We start from the raw sequence: 19,103 nt of genomic DNA, 5'->3' as shown, positions 1-19,103 counted from the left end.
ATAGCTTTTCATCGAAAGTGCACACTGCACTGAACCATGGTGTAATAAAAAGTTATATCATTTTTATTCATGATTTTCAGAGCAAAATATAATTGATGGAATTAAGATTGATGCTGTAGATGCACAACATGGTGGTAGGACAACATAGAAATTGTTTTATCCTATAGATGGGTTAAGAAGTCTGTTCTTAACCATATGAAGGGAATGCTATATTCTTTTGAAGTCAACACATACAGGAAGATTGATTTGGGGTATACAGGGCAAGTCCAAGTTACGTATGGGACATTCAGAGACTTTTATGACCTGAAAAATAGTGTTAATGGCATTTAATCATATTGAACTTCATCATGGTGATTGATATCTAGGAGAAGTATAAACATGTAAAGAATTGAGAAAAATGACCTTGACAATTATATTCTAGAAGACAAAATACAGTGGCGCTCACGTCCAACTTGACACAGCGTGTAGACGCGTTTCAAACGCATCCAGGCGCGTTTCATACTAGTTTGCCGACGACAAAGAGACAAACGCGTTCGGCGCCGAACGCGTTTGTCTCTTTGTCGCCGCGGCGAGGATAGATATTTTTTCTTACAAATGCTCACGGAAACTTGATTACTGCCATCTGCGGCAAAAGAAAATTATTTGCAGACACGGGCGTAACACATGGCTACGACATAATGTGCATGTAAGTTACGCAAATGCAGAATGACGGAGCCGATGTATACATGTCTGCAGAACATCAACAAACGCGTTCAAACGCGCTTAGCCCATCGACGTACGTTCGTACCTGTGAGGATCTACATGTATGTGCCGTTACGTATGGGACCAGAAAACTTTTGTTTTTTTTTGAAAAATTTTTTCAACCTCAAAACTCTCTGAAAGTATTTCATTTTACAACTTGTAACTCACTGTGATGAAAGTCACAACACTCAAGATTATCACAGGTAAGTTTCATGTCATTAGGCAAAAAGCTCTAATTACAGGTTCTAATGAAAGACAGACATGACATGTTACGTATGGGACAGTTACGTGTGGGACAGTTTGTCCCCCATTCATTTAGTGTGTGAAGAACCATTTTTATGGGTATTTTGCATAATTATTGTAGGAAAATCAGTTGAAACTACTCAAATACTGATCCAGATTGTCAAGGAAACATTATTCCCCAAATATTCACCATCATAATCATATTCAATCATATTTTTATATTTTTATGACCAACCTGAGTATGCATGCCCTTTGTCCCCCATTCGTTTAGTGTGTGGAGAACCAAGTTTATATGGTTATTTTGCAAAATAATTTTGCAAAATACCCATAAACAAATTTTTGCATAATCATTGAGGTAGAATCAGTAGAAATTACTCAAATGCTGTTCCAGATTGACAAGGGAACAATATTCCCCATATATTTACCATCATAATCATATTTAATCATATTCTATATTTTTTAATGACCAACCTGAGTATGTATGCCCTATTTTTATCAGGATAGTTACTACTGAAAAATTGAATAGTTTAAAGTGTTTACTTCCATTGATGAAGGGCAGCTTGCCATTTATTTTCAATAAAAAATGACTTGACACAAGAAATATTAATTTTAATAAATAAGCAATACCTGCTGCGTGGAACCCCAGTGATCGAGTAGATATATGATGTCTGTCTAGCAGTCAGGTCATTGATTCGAGTCGCAACTCAGTATGTATACCCATGAATTTTGTTCGTGGCTACTATTGAAACTGAATAAGGACAATTTGTGTATCACTTGCAATAAAAAGGAATCATTTTACTTTATATATTTTTTTGTATATGTCACAACCATTTCAAATTGGATCTCCGTCACATAAACTTTGAATTCCTCTAGTCTTAGGATTGTATGCTCTTTAGTAATTCATATTTACTTGGTTTCCAATCATCTCATTAAATGTTGAAAACTGAATCCCCATTTCTACAAAAACTATACCATCCCTTTAATGCTGATTTTTCATTTTGTATTTTGCCATTTTCCCCTCCCCCTTTCTGAAAATTGTTCAGTCAAGTGCATGCATTGTTTCAAGTGTCTAAAACTCAAAAAGTAGCTACAATATTGGGATGCTTTCTTCAGGATGATTTACCATTTGTGTACTGAGAGACCTTCCCAGCTAGCTACATGCATTCACATGCAATATGTATGAGGATGTCCCATACGTAACGTATTTGTCCCATATGTAACATTATTTCAATGCAGAGACTCCAACTCTCCCGTTTTCGACGGGAGATCTCCCGCCAAAAACCCATTTTTGCAAAATCTCCCATTCTCCCGTTTGAGATTTGATTTCTCCCGCCCTGGCTCTGTGTCTCCCGTTGGAAAGGATTTCTTACTTATTGCTATCGTATGTTGAAAAAATAAGCCTTAGATAGCATCAGAGAGCATCTAGAACCCTATAACTATAGGAACTTCGCGCTTCGCACACATCAACTTGGAGTCTCCCGTTTGCTAGGGGTTTCGGGCGGGAGAATCTCCAGATCAGAAGGTGCTTGGGGTTGGAGTCTCTGTCAATGCCAAATAGAATATATTTCTTTTACTGTTTTTTCTTTTTTCTATGGTATTTAATTTCTCTAAACAATAAATTAGAACTTTCCAAAAGGGCATTAAAATATCCTTAGCAATTTCAGAAAAAACCTAAAAAATGACCTCAATTTGTTACGTATGGGACATCTCATGATAGGACATGAGCTAATTTGCATAATCATTTGCATAATCCCTACATTTTTATACCAAGTTAAACTATTTGATGAACTTCTTATGTTCACATATTAATCAAATATCATTTGCTTTCCTTTGAATTAATATGAATTTCTATAAATGTCCCATACGTAACGCTGTGTTTCACATTTACATGTATGCAAATGAAGCCCTTGAAATTTGCATAAACTTACTTAATATCATATTTTCCTCCATGGAAATCAAAACTTCAACTCATAAGCTTCAAAATGATACCAAACATGTCAATATTGAGCAAAGATGAAATTTTGCCTTCTGAGGGGACCTTATCTTGGACTTGCCCTACAATAGTCAGTGTGAATTGGACAAATAATGAAAAAAAAGATCCTCAGAATGGAAAACAGAATGGAAAAGAAAGTGCAGCAATAGCATTAGGAAATTTATTTGATCTTTGTTGTATTAGCCATCAGATGATATCATGCGTGACCCTGATATGTCTGTCTGTTCTTGAATTAATTCATACGTAACAGTGATTTGTAATTGAAATGAAAAATGGCTGTCTGATTTCGTCAGCCAAAACAGCATCTCCTTCAGAGAATGACAGAAAGGAGTGCTCTGTGTGCATCTGTAATAGATCAAGCAATTGGTATCAGAATAAGCATCTTTTCGCTATTTACTCACTTCTGCATCTAGTTCAATTTCCTTTATACCTGTGGCAATGATAGTTCACTGTGAAGAGGTACAGTATTTGAGAGACTTTGAGAAGTTGGAGCAGTACTGTTGGCTCGAACATTTTCAAGAATTCTGATGTTCTTATGTTTTGTTATGTGCACTCACCCATGGTGGCCCACTCTGATGTCTGAAATGTTCAACATATATCTAACAATAGGTCACTGTTTGGAAGCGCTACAATGACTTCAAGAAATTATATCAAGCATTGTCCCTCATCCACTACCATTTGAGAAGACCAGAGAAGTTTCCTGACTTTGCCAAGGCCAGATTTTTTGGTAAGAAATTTATTATCATGTTCATTAGTCACCTATATTGTGGGGGTTTGAATGTGTGGTAGTTTCAGTGTTTTTTTTGCATTTTTTTCTTTCGTTTCTTATTTTCATTTTTTTTTCCTTTGGTTTACTTTGGAAAGAAAAGATCTCTGTATTTGTGCGTGTGTGTGTGCCTATATACAATGCTCAAAGTTAGAGGTGGCCCGGTGGCCCATTGACCCAGGGCCATCGGAAGTCAATGTCCGGCCACCATTCAATCGGGCCACCAAAATTTTCCAAGTGTGTGTGTACATTGTTTTTCTCATCCAGAAAAGGGCAGAATAACTCATGGTTTTGCAACTTCATGCACCTCAGCTAGATGTAGCACCGGGGGTTGTCAGATTGCTGCTACCGGTACTCTTCTTGTGGCCGAACTCAGTGTATTTTATGGCCAAATTCAGCCAAATTGAGTTTTTTTTCCCCTCATGGCCAAATTTAACAACCAGAGTTTATTGATCTACAAAGTAGGTATACTTCTAGTTTCCTGATGTTAACTTATTTCATTTCATGAATACAGGTAGATGTAATATCATTTAAAAGGAAAAAAAAAAAGAATCATGTGTATCAAATGCCTCAATACAATATCGAATGTGTCAGACTTAGTGAACTTAGGCACCGTACATGGTATATAAAGCCCTTTAATCATACCTGCCTATTCATAATAGTCATGGTTATTATTGTTTTAATGTCTTCTCAAATTACTTCATTTTTTGTGTTTGTCTTTCATACTTCCTAGTCACAGTATGTTACATTTGAAGCCCTTTATTATACCTGTTATTTTTTAACAGTGATCATGAATTGTAATTTTTTCAATGGTTTATTCAGTTATTCCTATTTTCATTTATCTTATTAATTTTTAAGGGCCACCACATTTCATTGTCAGGCCACCAAAAGAAAAAAGAAGAAGAAAAAGAAGAAGAAGAAGAAGAAGAAGAAGAAGAAGAAGAAGAAGAAGAAGAAGAAGAAGAAGAAGAAATTTGATGATTTTAGTGGCCCAAATGGGCCACAATGAAAATAAGCTAATGTTGAGCCCTGATTATGAATATGCATACCCAGTACACATATGACATTAGACAATCATTGCCCTGTATGCCATACTTGTGATTTGCTGTCATTTTACATAACGATGAACTGTACTTGAAATGTCTTACAAATTAAGGTAACAGCTACTTTTGTTTGAGCTGATAAGGCAGCTTTGTCACTGTAGAGTGTGCACAACAAAACTGTTTTTTAAACATTAAGAAGCAAGACATTTAAACTATCTAGAAATGGGTTAGATTTGTCTTGACCCCTGTACTCATCTGGGACAAATGACAATGTAGCAAACCAGCTTTCTGAATGTTGTATAAAGGGTAAGTTCATTCTCATTAGCATGTTGTACCACAAAATGACTTAGAGAGAAATTCTACAATGCTATTCGGCAGCCATAACTTTCTGTTCAATCTCTGTTGATGCAGGAAGCAATGTAAATGGACTTTGTCCAGGAAGGCAATTATATCATTAGTATGGCTTGTCTTTTCAGTTTCATACAGCATGGTAAGGTATTGCATTTGAAATTGAAGGTGGGTGCAAAAGTCAGTTTAACCTACAGGGTATTTATCTTTGCAGGGTGTCCTCCTAACATAACGATTAATGTGTGTTCTTCCAGAGCAGAACTACATCTAATGTGTTCTATGATGAGTGAACTTGAAAAAGAAGTTGTAATGCTTAGTTTGCATCAGGTTCTCCATATGTCATGGTAGGGATGAGAAAACAGTGACCAAAACAAAGAACAAAACTGGGAGATCAAATAGTGAACATATGTCTTGCACAGTTGTGAACCTACAATATGTGTTGTCCGATTCTTTCATTCCCCAAGCATGCAATACCCATAATATGTCATGGTAGAGATGAATACACATAGACCAAAACAAGGAAGTCAAATACAGCAGTGAATGTCTATCTTGCACATTTATGAACCTAATGTCTGATTCATTCATCCACTAGGTGTATAATACCTGTAATATGTTCGCTTTTGACAGTGTACTGCTGGAACATGCTGGCTAAGCACACTCCCTTCGCATGACAATGGTACCTGCTAATCTTCTCCCTTTGAAACTTGTACACATTGAAGATGTGCACTGATTGCACTCTTTTTACTCAAATTATGTTTCAGGGAGATTTGAGGAGAGTGTCATTGAAGAGAGGAGGCAGAGTGCTCTGAGACTTCTGGAATTCACAGTCAAAGTACCTCCCCTGGCCAAGGCTAATCAGTTTGTGGAGTTTTTCAAGGTAAAGTTTCAAGTGCTCATTATAGGTGCATAGATTGCACTTTTCACATTTTTTCATGTCACATCACCTGTGCACACTTCTGGGGCTGTAAATGTTGGTGATCTACAATGGCGTAGACAAGTGATTATAGTAACATGCTCAAGATATATTATGTTTATGCTGACATAAGCTGAACGTTACTGCGTGTAAGTAGCATTACATGCAGCAATATTGATAATGATAACATTGAAAGATGGTTATGTATTGATGCATGTACAAGTTAACCTCCTATTGCACAGAAATGCACAATGCTTTGTGATTGTTTTTCCACTTTGGGCATGCCTTTCAATCTTAAAGTCATTCGGTCATTTTTGTCGAGTCTGTCTGTCCGTCGTCCGTCTGTCTGTCGTCTGTTCGTAACGCTATAAAAACTTGAATAACTCTGTCCTCTGGGCTTCAATTTGAATCAAACTTGGAGGGAAGAGTGGTCATACAAAGTTTTACCTTTTACCAAGTATGAAGATCACCTCAAGGTTAAAGGTCACAGGCAGGGGTCAATGAACTTTTAGGACCCAATGTTAATATATCGATGTAGATTTTGATTCATCCAGGTAATATGCTAAAAGCGTGTAAATTAAATCTGTTCGACTGGACTTACTTGTGAAAAACACGGAGAAAACAGTTTCGTGACTCGTCCGAGTCACTTCTTCAGCTCTGTCTGGCTGGCGAGCATTCACCCGTGGAGGGTGAATGGGCGATGTTACTGCCTTTATTGTCTGTACGTCGAGGAATTTTCCGGATCACCGACTTGTATGTTGGTGAAAGGTTCAGTCTCCCTTTCTTGGATTGCTTGATCACGGTCAACAAGGATGGCACCTTATGTTCTTCAGTTTATCGCAAACCCACACACACAGACCAGTACTTGTTGTTCGACTCCCACCACCCACTTATTCACAAACTTGAAGTTGTAAGAACTCTGTTTCACAAAGCATCCTACCTCCCTTCCTCTGAAGAGACAAAGGAAAAGGAACATCAACACCTACGAACCGTCCGGAAAAACTGCGGTTACAAACACTGGAGCATTGAGAAAGCCCTTCACCCTCGCAAACGGGACGTCAGAGACAAGGCTTCCAGTAGCACAACCCAGCAACGAGGCAGAGGGGTTTCAGTCCCATACTGCCAAGGACTGTCGGAGAAAATCCAACTTTTCAATTTCCAATTTTCAGCTTCTACCGAATTCCTGTATATTTCAAGCCGACCAACACTCTTCGACAGAGACTAGTTCATCCTAAAGACAAAGTCCCAAAACACAAACGGAACAATGTAATTTACAGGATAAAGTGTCAGGGAAAAGACTGCAAAGAAAACTACATCGGCAAAACCAAACAACCTCTCCACAAACGTCTCTACCAACATCGTAGATCCAGCTCAGCTGGGAACGAGTCGGCCGTGTTCACCCACCTGAAGAACACGGGGCACCATTGTGAAGACAAAGAGGTCGACATCATTGACAAGGAAACCAGATAGTTTGAAAGAGGAGTCCGTGAAGCTGTGTATGTGAATGCGGAAAATCCTTCACTCAACAGGGGAGGGGGACTCCGACACAACCTTTCACCAACATACAAGTCGGTGATCCGGAAAATTCCTGGACGTACAGACAATAAAGGCAGTAACATCGCCCATTCACCCTCCACGGGTGAATGCTCGCCAGCCAGACAGAGCTGAAGAAGTGACTCGGACGAGTCACGAAACTGTTTTCTCCGTGTTTTTCACAAGTAAGTCCAGTCGAACAGATTTGATATACACGCTTTTTGACCCAATGTTAAGTTTTTAGGGCGCGTTTCGATTATGGGCCATAACTTTTGATCCGTAATTGTATTTGTGACCAAACTTGGATGGTACATGTACCTTGTGGAGTTGATGGTCACCACAAGGTCAAAGATCACAGGCAGGGGTCAATGAACTTTTAGGGCCCAATGTTAAGTTTTTAGGGCGCGTTTCGATATGGGTCATAACTTTTGATCCATAAGTCGGTTTGTGACTAAACTTGGGTGGTAGATGTCCCTTGATGAGTTGATGGTCACCACAAGGTCAAAGGTCACAGGCAGGGTTCAATGAACTTTTAGGGCCCAATGTTAGTTTTTTGGGCGCGTTTCGATTATGGACTATAACTTTTGATCCGTTAGTCTATTTGTGACCAAACTTAGATGGTAGATGTACGTTGGGGAGTTAATGGTCACCACAAGGTCAAAGGTCACAGACCGGGGTCAATGAACTTTTAGGGCCCAATGTTAAGTTTTTAGGGCATGTTTCGATTATGGGTCATAACTTTTGATCCGTAAGTCTATTTGTGACCAAACTTGGATGGTAGATGTACCTTTGGGAGTTGATGGTCACCACAAGGTCAAAGGTCACAGACGGGTCAATGAACTTTTAGGGCCCAATGTACTGTGCATTTAATTATGACTCCTAACTTTTGATCCATAGGTCCATTTGTGAACAAAAAAAAAAAATAGGTGTTGTACGTTTGTGGGCGAGACACGTTACGGCACTTGCCTTGTTTGGGGAAGAGTACAAACTTAAAGATGGAGAACAGCACACGTCTTGTTTTCCTATGTTATGGTTCAGGTAAGAATGTAGATTTTGTTTCCCCTTGTTTATAGGGAGGTGAGTCTGTCACAAGAAGAAAGGTTTCAGAGACTGATGCCATTCTCCAGCCCCAGGTCATTCATGCTCGAGTGCAAGACACCTCTTCAGTGGCCCAGGGAGCGAGCAAAACCGCAACCCCGTCCGTGGTAGTGGCGTCCATTCCCCGAACTGGTGGCGAGGGGCAGGAAAACCAGACAGAGGTGCCCCCAGCACCCAGTCAAAGTCAAGGGGACGAGCTGGGCGGGGTCTGGCTCCACCGGCAGATGGAGGATGACCTGGGGATGGAGGGCAAGGAGGAGCAGAAGGAGGGGGCCGACACCTACGATGACAGCGAAGACGACAGCAGAACCACCTTCAGTGAGGACTCCATGCCTAGCACTCCCCTTCCTCAGCTGGAGGACCTGACCTTGTTTGATCCGTTGTCCAGTGATGGTGAGAGCACAGATTTAAGCACAGATTTAAGCAGCAGATTCCTACACTTAACTGCGATGGTCTTACCAAATCAACATCTTGTTGATACTTTACATAAACAGCTCACTGATGGTAATAGCTATAGTAGAATTGGAATCGGTAAGTATAGAATAGTCAAAATATACCTGTCAAAATTAGTACTGTAAGGGTTGTATTCACAAAGAAAGAGATGACTATGTGATCCCAAGTTCAGAGATAAGAGTCAGTGTGAAGTCGGCTGTCATGGTTGTCATTTTTGTCTCGCCCACCGGAGGTGAAGGCGAGACTAAGGGATCCAAATGGCGTCCGTCCGTCGTCTGTCGTCCGTCGTCCGTCCGTCGTCCGTCCGTCGTCCGTCCGTTGTCCGTCACAAATGTTAAAGTTTACCTGCAAGACTCTCTTATGATGCATAACTTGGCATCTGTTACAGCAATGGCAGCCACACTTGGGTGATAGAAGCACTAGGGGTATCTTCATGTTATGGTGTTGTCAGAGGTCATGTGATGATGTCAAAGGTCATTTGAGGTCATAAATTAAAGAGTATGTGCAAGACTCTCTTTTCTATGTTAAAGTTTACCTGCAAGACTCTCTTTTGACAAATAACTTCACATAAGTTGCTTGGATTACAACCTAACTTGGGTCATAGATGCACTGGGGGTACCTTCATGTTATGGTGCCGTTGGAGGTCACAGGATAAGGTCAAAGGTCATTTGAGGTCAAACGTTAAAGTTTACTTGCAAGACTCTCTTATCACATGTAACTCGACACATGTTGCTACAATGGCAATCAAACTTGGGTGATGGATGCACTAGGGGTACCTTCATGTTATGGTGCCGTAAGAGGTCACATGATAAGGTCAAAGGTCATTTGAGGTCATACGTTTAAGTTTACTTGCAAGACTCTCTTATCACACGTAACTCAGCACATGTTGCTACAATGGCAATCAAACTTGGGTGATGGTAGATGTCTCTTGGGAAGTTGAAGGTAACCACAAGGTCAAAGGTTACAGACAGGGGTCAACGAACTTTTAGGGCCCAATGTTAAGTTTTTAGGGCACATTTCGTTTATGGCTCATAACTTTTGATCCCTTTGTCCGTTTGTGACCAAACTTCGATGGAAGATGTCCCTTGGGGAGGTGAAGGTCGTCACAAGGTCAAAGGTCACAGACGGGTCAACAAACTTTTAGGGCCCAATGTTATTTTTTAGGGCACGTTTTGATTGTGGCTCATAACTTTTGATTCCTATGTCCGTATGTGACCAAACTTGGACGGTAGATGTCCCTTGGGGAGTTAAAGGTCATCACAAGGTCAAAGGTCACAGAAAGGGGTCAACAAATTTTTAGGGCCCAATGTTAAGTTTTTATGGCGCGTTTCGATTATGGCTCATTACTTTTGATCCCTTTGTCCGTTTGTGACCAAACTTGGATGGTGAATGTCCCTTAGGGTGTTGAAGGTCACTACAAGGTCAAAGGTCATAAGCAGGTCAATTAACTTGTGGGAGTTATAAAAGATATTAATTCCTTGTACGCGAATGGGCGAGACACAATTCGGCGATTGCCTTGTTGTATATCTCTCTCTTTCTTGTGTCTGTGTCTAGTTGAACCTGAATTTGATTTATTTAAGGGATGTACACTGTATCAAGCATCATTTCTGTTTGTGATACCGTAATATAACATAAAACAAAATGCCTTGCCATCACCATCTAATGATGTTGTTGTTGTTGTTGTTTTTTTAGAGAGATGGAGGTAAGGTTTGCTGCTGTTCAAAATATGTTTGTTTTGAATGAAGGTTTTATTATGCATTCTCTGCAGCTCCAGCTAGCGTGGAGTCGAACACACTGCCACACTCAAATAGCTGGTTGTTCCAGGCTATGGACATCTGTGCTGAAATAAATGGTGACTCTCCTGACCTGGAGTCAACACCAGGGTCGTCCACTCCTTCAGAAAGCATAGTGAATGGCTCAACAGACAGCGGCATTACTGTGAGTGTAACGCCATCTCTCCCGTCCAGCGAGTCTTACTCCACTTTCTCACCGGCAAGCAGCATGCCAGCTAGCCGAAGCAGCCACAGCTCACTGGCCAGGGCTTACCTCAACTCCTTGCGAGCTCAGCAGGCTGCTGACGAGGATGCCAGAGTTGTTGATGCTGGCAGCATTGTGTCGGGGAGTGGCAAATCCGGGCGGAGCCGCCATGTGTCCAGTGACAGCATCACCAAATGGGACATGAGTGGGCAAGATGATTACCTTTATCAAGCAGCCGAGAAGATCAGCCTAGCTTTGGATAATCAGAGCATCGGCAACTACCAGGCATCCTTTGATGCCTACAAAGCGGGCGTGGCAGTCCTCCTGAAGGGTGTTGTGGGTCAGTACCAACCCTATCTGTTATGATTGCCAATGTTGTGGTAGTCCTCATCAACACTTATAATCATGCCTGGACAAGGAGGATAGTTTGTGATTAGTTACACTATAGGAGACACCACATCTCTTAAGTTGGTTTAGGAGTAGCCGTCACAGTCCATGTCATTTTGTTCTACAGTATTTCATCTTTATGTGCTGTAAATAGTCATATACAGGAGTGTGCCAAGCAAGCTTGATCTTCATTATATGAAATAACATATGTATATTATTGATTCTTATGGCTTTAATGACTTGATATTCACAGAAAAAAAACCCAAAACCAAATGTATACAAAACTTAGTTCAAGACTGAATAGACCTACATTAATCAGAGAATTATTTCTCTTTTCTGAGATGAATTTTTCCTAACGAAACCTGTTAATTCTAAACATAGTAACCCATTGAGGACAAGTCCCAAGTATGCTCAGGCAAGCTTGTATGGAAAATGTGTGTCGCAGCAAAATCAAACCATCCTCAGCAGGTTAAGAGAAACGTGTGATTTCTTGGCCTTAGCAAATTACATGTATAGTGAAAGTTGGAAAAATCCAATGAATATTTCATCCTTCAAGAGTATTCCTCATAGGGAAGGACTTATGAGGGAGTGTGATTGTTGGAAAGAGCTGGTCATTGCCAGGATTAAATGTGTGCCTCACTGTCATGTCGCGCTGTATGTGTTCTTCTATTCCCAGATGATAAGAGCAAGACTCGGAGAGAGGCGGTGAGGAAGAAGACAGCCCAGTATCTTATGAAAGCGGAGGACATCTACAACAAGTATCTCTCAGTAGAGGCATCCAATGCCAGGCGATGGGAGGTGAGATCAGTAACCTCCTCAAAAAAGTGTGTTGACCCCATACAGAAGAGAGTCGAAATGTCAAAGAATCAAATAAGCAAAGCCAGGGCAAAAGTGTAGCCAGTCACCACAGGCAAAACTATTCAAGGTTTTAGTGATGGTAATCTACTCATACTTCTGGTCTCTAGCAGGTAAAAAATGTAAATGTCCAACAGCGTACAAAAGAATGGACAATGTGCGTAAACAACATGAATGGATCTATTATCATGTTACAAATATCTCCAAGTTTCAGCTGCGTACAAAACTATGTGTAGTTTCATGAGAAGTGAGAAACTTCCAAAGTACATGAAGAAAGTTTCACAGGAAGTTTTGCTGGTATCTTCATGAGTAGTCGCACTATGCAAACTATGGGAATGAAAATACCGGGTCGTGAAATTACACAAAGTTTCACATAGGTAGTGTGACTGTGCCTTATGTGTTACCTCTTTCAATTCAATTGTAAATATAAATGGTGTTAAGTCTGAAGAAAATCATATAACATTTTCATGACTGACATATTGCCAAGTGGTAATTGCCTTTAGAGCCTGGACCAAGCAACAACCACAAGTTGTCACAACAAACATACCACATCCACAAAATTTCAGATCTAATTGTCAGCATGCTTCTAATGTTTATTATTCTTTCACTTTGACCATGATTACTTTTTCTTCACTTTCTGTTTCTCGTCTTTCACTTTCCCCTTAAGTCGGAAAAGGTCATGATGGAAGTTGACCCCTCCTCGGCCCATCTCCGAGGGTCGACAGATGAGCTGAAGAACTTCAAAGTCCTTGGTTGCATTAACTCAGTCCTTCTAGTGCTGGACATGACAACCTACCAGTCTTTCATTATAAAAGTAAGCAGATCATGTACCGCCTATAATTTCACAAGCATTTTGTATTAAACAAAATGTTTGTTTGATTGTTTGTTTGTTTGTTTGTTTGTTTGTTTGTTTGTTTGTTTGTTTGTTTGTTTGTATTGATATTAGTAGTAGCAGAAGGTAACTATCTTTAAATGTCAAGTAAGCTGTAAGTTATGTTTTAAATGTTGTTGTTGCATTTTAAAGAAAGAGGAGAGAGAGAAGAATTGAGGCTATGTAAAATGTTAATCATCTGCATTTCAAGAATGCAGCAGATTATGCTAATTTTATATGTGTGTCAATCCTTTTCAGTCCCTTGTATGACCAAATGTGTTCTGCTTATGTGATGCTCATGTTGTATGATGAACAGCCCATATTTTGGCACAAGGCAGATCATGTTTGTAACTGGCTTGTAAACTAGGAAGAAATCCCTTGAGTTAGGATAGCAAATGAACCTAAAACACTTATTTGGTTCCTCCTATTATTCTGTTATCAACAGTCCCTCAGCAAATGCAGCATTCCAAATGAGAAAGTGACAACCCGTGTTCCTGCATTCTGCCCTTATATGGTGAGGCTCTATCGCTACATTGAGACAGAAAGTACCATCTTCCTCCTCTTGGAGCATGCCACAGGGGGAAGGCTGTGGGATTATGCAAGCCCCTACTTGCAGCAGGCCAAGGATTCAAAGCTCAGACAGGGGGTCGGTGAAAGCCTGAAAAGCAGCAGCACCAGTCGCCAAACTCAGCGCTCGCGGTCGAGCAGCTGCATCAGTAGGAAGGAAGGAGGTGCGGGAATTCTGGCCGCAGGAGATGAGGGAACGTCGTCTGACCCAAGGTCAGTGATCAGTGGTGGGACTGAGTTGGGTGAGTTAACCCAAAGTGCACAGGAGCATGAAGTCAATGATGATGCAGCATTTGTTGGAAGCCTTGATGAGAAGCTAACCACACCCTCGGACATTGCCAGCAGCTATGTTAATCTGCTGGATGCTTGTGGAGAGAAGGTGGACAGTGGTAGTGCCTTCGTTGATGAGAATGTGAACCCAAAGCGATTGTCCGATGCCAACCTTAATGATTTGGTGAACGAGAGCTCAAACTATGACAGTTTTAATGTGAGCCTATCTGTTTCCCATAGTGAGAATGTTCCAAACGATGATAGTGTATTCATGAGCGATACTCAAGTGGAGGAGGATGAATTCAACGTTCACGGGGCAGGCTGGTCCACCCCAAACAAGACAGAGTTCCCTTGCATTTCAGAGATAACATCAAACAGCCAACCTCCTTCCATGGCACTATTCAGTATCGACAGCATTGAAAGCCCTAATGACTTCAACGTCAGCGAGATGGGTGATTCTTCAGTCTTTGGCTTTGACTCCAATTCTCAAAGTGAACCAAAGTTGGAGAAGGGGCATAATGTGACCCCAGAGGATATCTCTCAGGACAGTGCTGACAAGCAGTGCAGCAGGGGAACTGCAGACTTGGATCCAAGCAAAGTGGTATTTGAAGCCTTAGCTGTAGTGCAAGAAGTGGAGCACATGCGGGAACAGGATGCAGAGATAGGGGCCAGTGGATTGCTAACTGGAATGCAGGAAGACTCCCTTTCAAATCTGATTGGTGAGATTAATGCAAGTGCAGAAGCAAAGACATTTAGAGGAAAAGGAGCATTGCTGGACACGAGAGGATTTGGGGTCTTTAAGGAGGAGGAGACAGCACCGGGTGTGGACCTGGCTGAATTCTTTGAGTCAGAAGCGGGTGCAAGCAAGTCCAGAACACATTCGTGTCCTCCAGAGCCGGGCATTGTGTCTGGCAAGCCCAGTTTCACAGGAGGTGTGCATCGTCGACACTTGGAACACAGTGCTAGCATGTTTGAAATCCTGCCTTCAGGCAGCAGAGGACAACAGCAACTATCTCCTGGCAGGTCACAGTCTGTGACCCAAGAACCTCACGAAAAGAATGACTGGAGTTCTTTCTTTAAAAGTGACCTTCCAGAAACCAAAGGTTTTGGGTTTCAGTCTGAGGAGAAGGAAGACTCCGCACCAAGGCTGACCGCGTCTGAAATTTGTGATGATGTCCTCGCTGCACATGACGGCGAGGAGTTTCAGGTGAACGATGTTGATTTGCTTAAGCTACCAGATGTGCCTTCCCGTGTGGCACCCAATGTTAGTGATGAACCAGAAAGGACTTCTGATTCACCAAGTGAGGAAGATCAGGTATATGGACTGTCCCGACAAAACCCAGATGGAGCACCCTCTGAGGAACTTGATCTTGAAAGAAAAGCTAACAAGTCTTCAAAAGACACTAAACCTCCATGCAGCACACCAAAGGAAGATGTTCATTTGCACGTCAATCCGTTTGACAGCGAAAGCCAGCTTGTGCTGACGGAGAACAAGGGCCTTGAGTGCCCAACAACATATGTAAGTGTGAATCCAAAGGATGCAAACCTTCCTTCTACAGTTGTCCTCAGAGACCAGTCCAGTTCTCCAGGAGGCTCTGCCCAGTCAACACCAAAGCACACCTTCAAAGCCATCGATACCAGTCCTCAGAACTCAGCCGCTGTGCATTCGTCCAAATTCACGAGTGGCCTTGAGACTGATGCCAATGCTTCAGGAACAATGGCTCACACTAGATCTCTTGAAAATAGCGTAAAAGGAAGAGCGGACTCTGACAACAGGGCTTCAGACGGCACGCATTCCAACCCTCAGTCAGACATAGACATGGACAAGACACCGACACACTCCCGCACCTCAACTCTTGGAGCAGAGGGAGCGGGCAAGCAGGAGACGGGTCTGCCTTCTCTGTCCAGGCTGTTTTCTTACCTCGATGACGTGCAACGAGCAAGGTCAGAGAGCGGCGCTACCACGCTCCCAGAGTCATGCATCCGCATCTGGGCTTCAGAGATCTTGGTGGCGCTCAGAACACTGCATGCTGCTGGGATTGTGTGCAGGTAGGAACATTTTTTAATCAAGACTTTCTTTTTTTTTTTTTTTGGGTATACCCATTGTAAAGAAAGCAAGCAGGCACATGGATATGTATGCATTTGTTCACACTGAATTTCACCAGTTTCCAGAGAAGGTAACTGTGTATGGGTTTGTGTTGGAAGTTTGAAGGCACTCTGTTTAAGCATTCTATCAAATGAACAATTTAGCCCCTGCTTTGGTCAATAAATGGACGTTGACACACAAAACCCAATTGAACAGAAGCTGTTGGTTATGCAGGAGAAACTTCAGTCCTTGTGCATTGCAAAAAGATCTCATTCTATATTTTTAAGCCCATTGAGTATGTTTTCAACCTAAGTGGCATCCTGTTTTGATGTATTTCTTGAAGTAGTAATATTCCCAAAAGAAGCAACGTTATTTCTGAAAATGGCGTCCTTGATATGTACTTTCAAGAGAAAAGCTACACAAGTGATGGTTATTACGCTCAATCCTATAAGGATTCAAGAGACTCTAATCGTATGGCAAAGTACATATGATTCATCAACTGTGGAATTTCAACCCACAACAAGTTATATTTTATGTTTCCATAGATGTAGTGGAAACATCAATGCCTTTTCATAATTATGGAGTAGCACACACACACATACATACACAAACAAACACAACTCTTTAACGCTATCAGGTAGATTTAATATAGGAGAGCAAATGAAAGATGCAGCTTATGGAATTTTTATATATTTATTTAATTTTTTTTTCAGTTGAGTTGAGTTGAAAAGAACTGTGTTCCAAACAGGGATTGATTCTGCTGGCTACTACAGTAGTGAACCTGCCACAACAACCAACATCTTTGCAACTGATTGACAAATTGCCCTACATCGACGTAAATAAGCACTGAATTGATCAGTGTTTTAGTAGTAGCGATGATAAAAAATGGGCGTACATACTCGAGCAGGACTCGAACCTATGACCTCCTGATCTCTGGACAGGCATCATCTCCACTAGACCACCGAGCTTCTAACAGATGCAACAGATGCAATTAGAAATCATCCTGCTCCATTTGTGAATATTAAAGACATCATAAATCATCATTTTTCAAATGGCCAGCATAGCTAGAAAGCTGCATGATTACCAAGGTGGCTGTGTGAGTTTGTAGTGTCTTGTTACTTTAATTGAATTGCAGTTTCAATGTGCCAAGTGGTGTACATTATCATGTGCATGCATGATGTCGTCAAAATGAATGAGTTCATGGAGCCATGATTGTGGAGCTCCTCGGTACATAGCAAAGTGAAAGTCATACTCTCATAGTCATTTCTGACCTGGAGCAAATTTTACCATACGAGGTAGATCCCTAGAAGACTTTAATAGCACTGAAATAATGATTTCTTTTCCTTATTTACATTGTTATTTCAGTATGTCCTCTGTCATTAAACGTACAAAGTGTATAAGCATGAATGTACCAGGCCCTTTCACATCTTGTAGTTGGATGCATTCTTGATCCATTTCTTGATGGCTGTGGCATGGTGCTGTATAATGGTTACAATGAGTTTCAAATGCCTCATGATGGTTAACCAAGAATTTTTCTATGGTAATCGAACAGTCCCCCCCCCCCCCCCCACCCCCCGCCCATGTATTTAAAGCATACTGGAATAGGAAGTATGAATCTTGCAAAATGCACAGAATTCAGATTGGCACAAAATCCTCATGAAAGCCCAGGCAGTGTTTCAGTTTTGGTCTGTAGAGTGTGGATATTGCTGTATCATGGAATTCCTTTTGTTTGGGGGGGAGGGCCTTGCATTCTGACATTGATTATGTCATTTTTGCATGAATGCAACAGACATATTGACTGCAACAGACATATTGACTGCAAGCGACTGTGTGAATTCTGAATCCATTTCTTTCTTTTTTCTTTTCTTTTTTTTTGACAGCTGTGACCCATTGTAATTATATTGCATGCCTATGGATTTCAATACGTCTCATACATTGTACATATGTACTTCGCACACCCCTCTCCTCCTCCTCTCCTGTCCAAATCTCAGAGACCTCAACCCGAGCAACATTCTCCTTACCGAGGGTGGCCACATCCGCCTGACCTACTTCTGCCAGTGGAAGTGGGTCAGCAGGGAGAGCAACCAAGATGCTGCCAAGCGCCTCTATGTCGCTCCAGAGGCTCGGGGAATCTTCCAGCCGGGGCCAGCCTGCGATTGGTGGAGCTATGGGGCTATCCTCTTTGAACTTCTCACTGGCCAGGTATGATAAAGTAGAGATATGATCAAGTTTCTGCTTGTACAATCTATCTTTTCATCTTTTCATACAACCAACTGCAGAAAGAGATGTTATAGTTTGAACTTTGTCATATGCACTGTTGATGCACTAAAATCAATTTTACTCTTGAAAAAATGGCAAAAGAAATTAGAAAAAATTTGTTACAAAAATCATGAAATCCATGACATTCTGAGAGTGTTCAACCCAGAAATTCTTCTCATCAAATGGTACATTGCACATTGATCCTTGACCTCCCATTGGCCCACAGACTCAAACAAGCAAAAGCCCCCACAAAAGATGATGGGTACTATTTTATTTTACCCAACAGAAGTCTTTTATTGACTTTTCTTTTCTTATTTTTTGGGGGAGAATACAGATCATTGTCATTTGAGTAGCTAAACGCTGCTTGTCTAACGATTCAAGGGCTTTACTTTGAAAGAAGAGGAAAGCATAGTTTTCTTGAGTAATGGGATTATTTTTGTCTTTCTGGATATAATCCATATACAAAACTTCATAATTGTAATCAAACATACATCAAATACAATTGAAATGTTTATAAACCTTGAAGACAAAGCCGCAAGATGTAGAAGTGGAATTTTGTGTCTTTGATTTTTTTTGAACCAAAGTCTCTATTCAGCTGTCATCCCAGTGGAATAAACAGCCACACACAGTTGCATATACCTGGTGACCACATATCACCTGAAGCCAAGGCTCTCCTAACTCAGGTAAGAAGCAATGTTTT

The 19,103-nt window shown here is 41.1% G+C and overlaps 1 protein-coding gene across 1 annotated transcript in view; it reads left to right on the top strand.

Annotated features, from left to right (window-relative positions):
- LOC139718246 (ribosomal protein S6 kinase delta-1-like) overlaps positions 1 to 19,103 on the top strand; it is a 30,038-nt gene that overhangs the window by 8,656 nt on the left and 2,279 nt on the right. The window contains exons 3-11 of the mRNA XM_071629728.1: positions 3,587 to 3,704; positions 5,896 to 6,011; positions 8,654 to 9,071; positions 10,900 to 11,448; positions 12,172 to 12,293; positions 13,018 to 13,164; positions 13,667 to 16,107; positions 18,136 to 18,346; positions 18,988 to 19,086. Of these exons, the coding sequence (XP_071485829.1) occupies positions 3,587 to 3,704; positions 5,896 to 6,011; positions 8,654 to 9,071; positions 10,900 to 11,448; positions 12,172 to 12,293; positions 13,018 to 13,164; positions 13,667 to 16,107; positions 18,136 to 18,346; positions 18,988 to 19,086 (4,221 nt within the window). The remainder of the gene's footprint in view (positions 1 to 3,586; positions 3,705 to 5,895; positions 6,012 to 8,653; positions 9,072 to 10,899; positions 11,449 to 12,171; positions 12,294 to 13,017; positions 13,165 to 13,666; positions 16,108 to 18,135; positions 18,347 to 18,987; positions 19,087 to 19,103) is intronic.

The sequence above is a fragment of the Diadema antillarum genome, unplaced genomic scaffold (assembly GCF_040938485.1).
Source record: "Diadema antillarum isolate AM-2024a unplaced genomic scaffold, OU_Dant_1.0 scf00000091, whole genome shotgun sequence".
Lineage (NCBI taxonomy): Eukaryota > Metazoa > Echinodermata > Echinoidea > Diadematoida > Diadematidae > Diadema > Diadema antillarum.
This window is presented reverse-complemented; position numbering and strand designations above follow the sequence as displayed.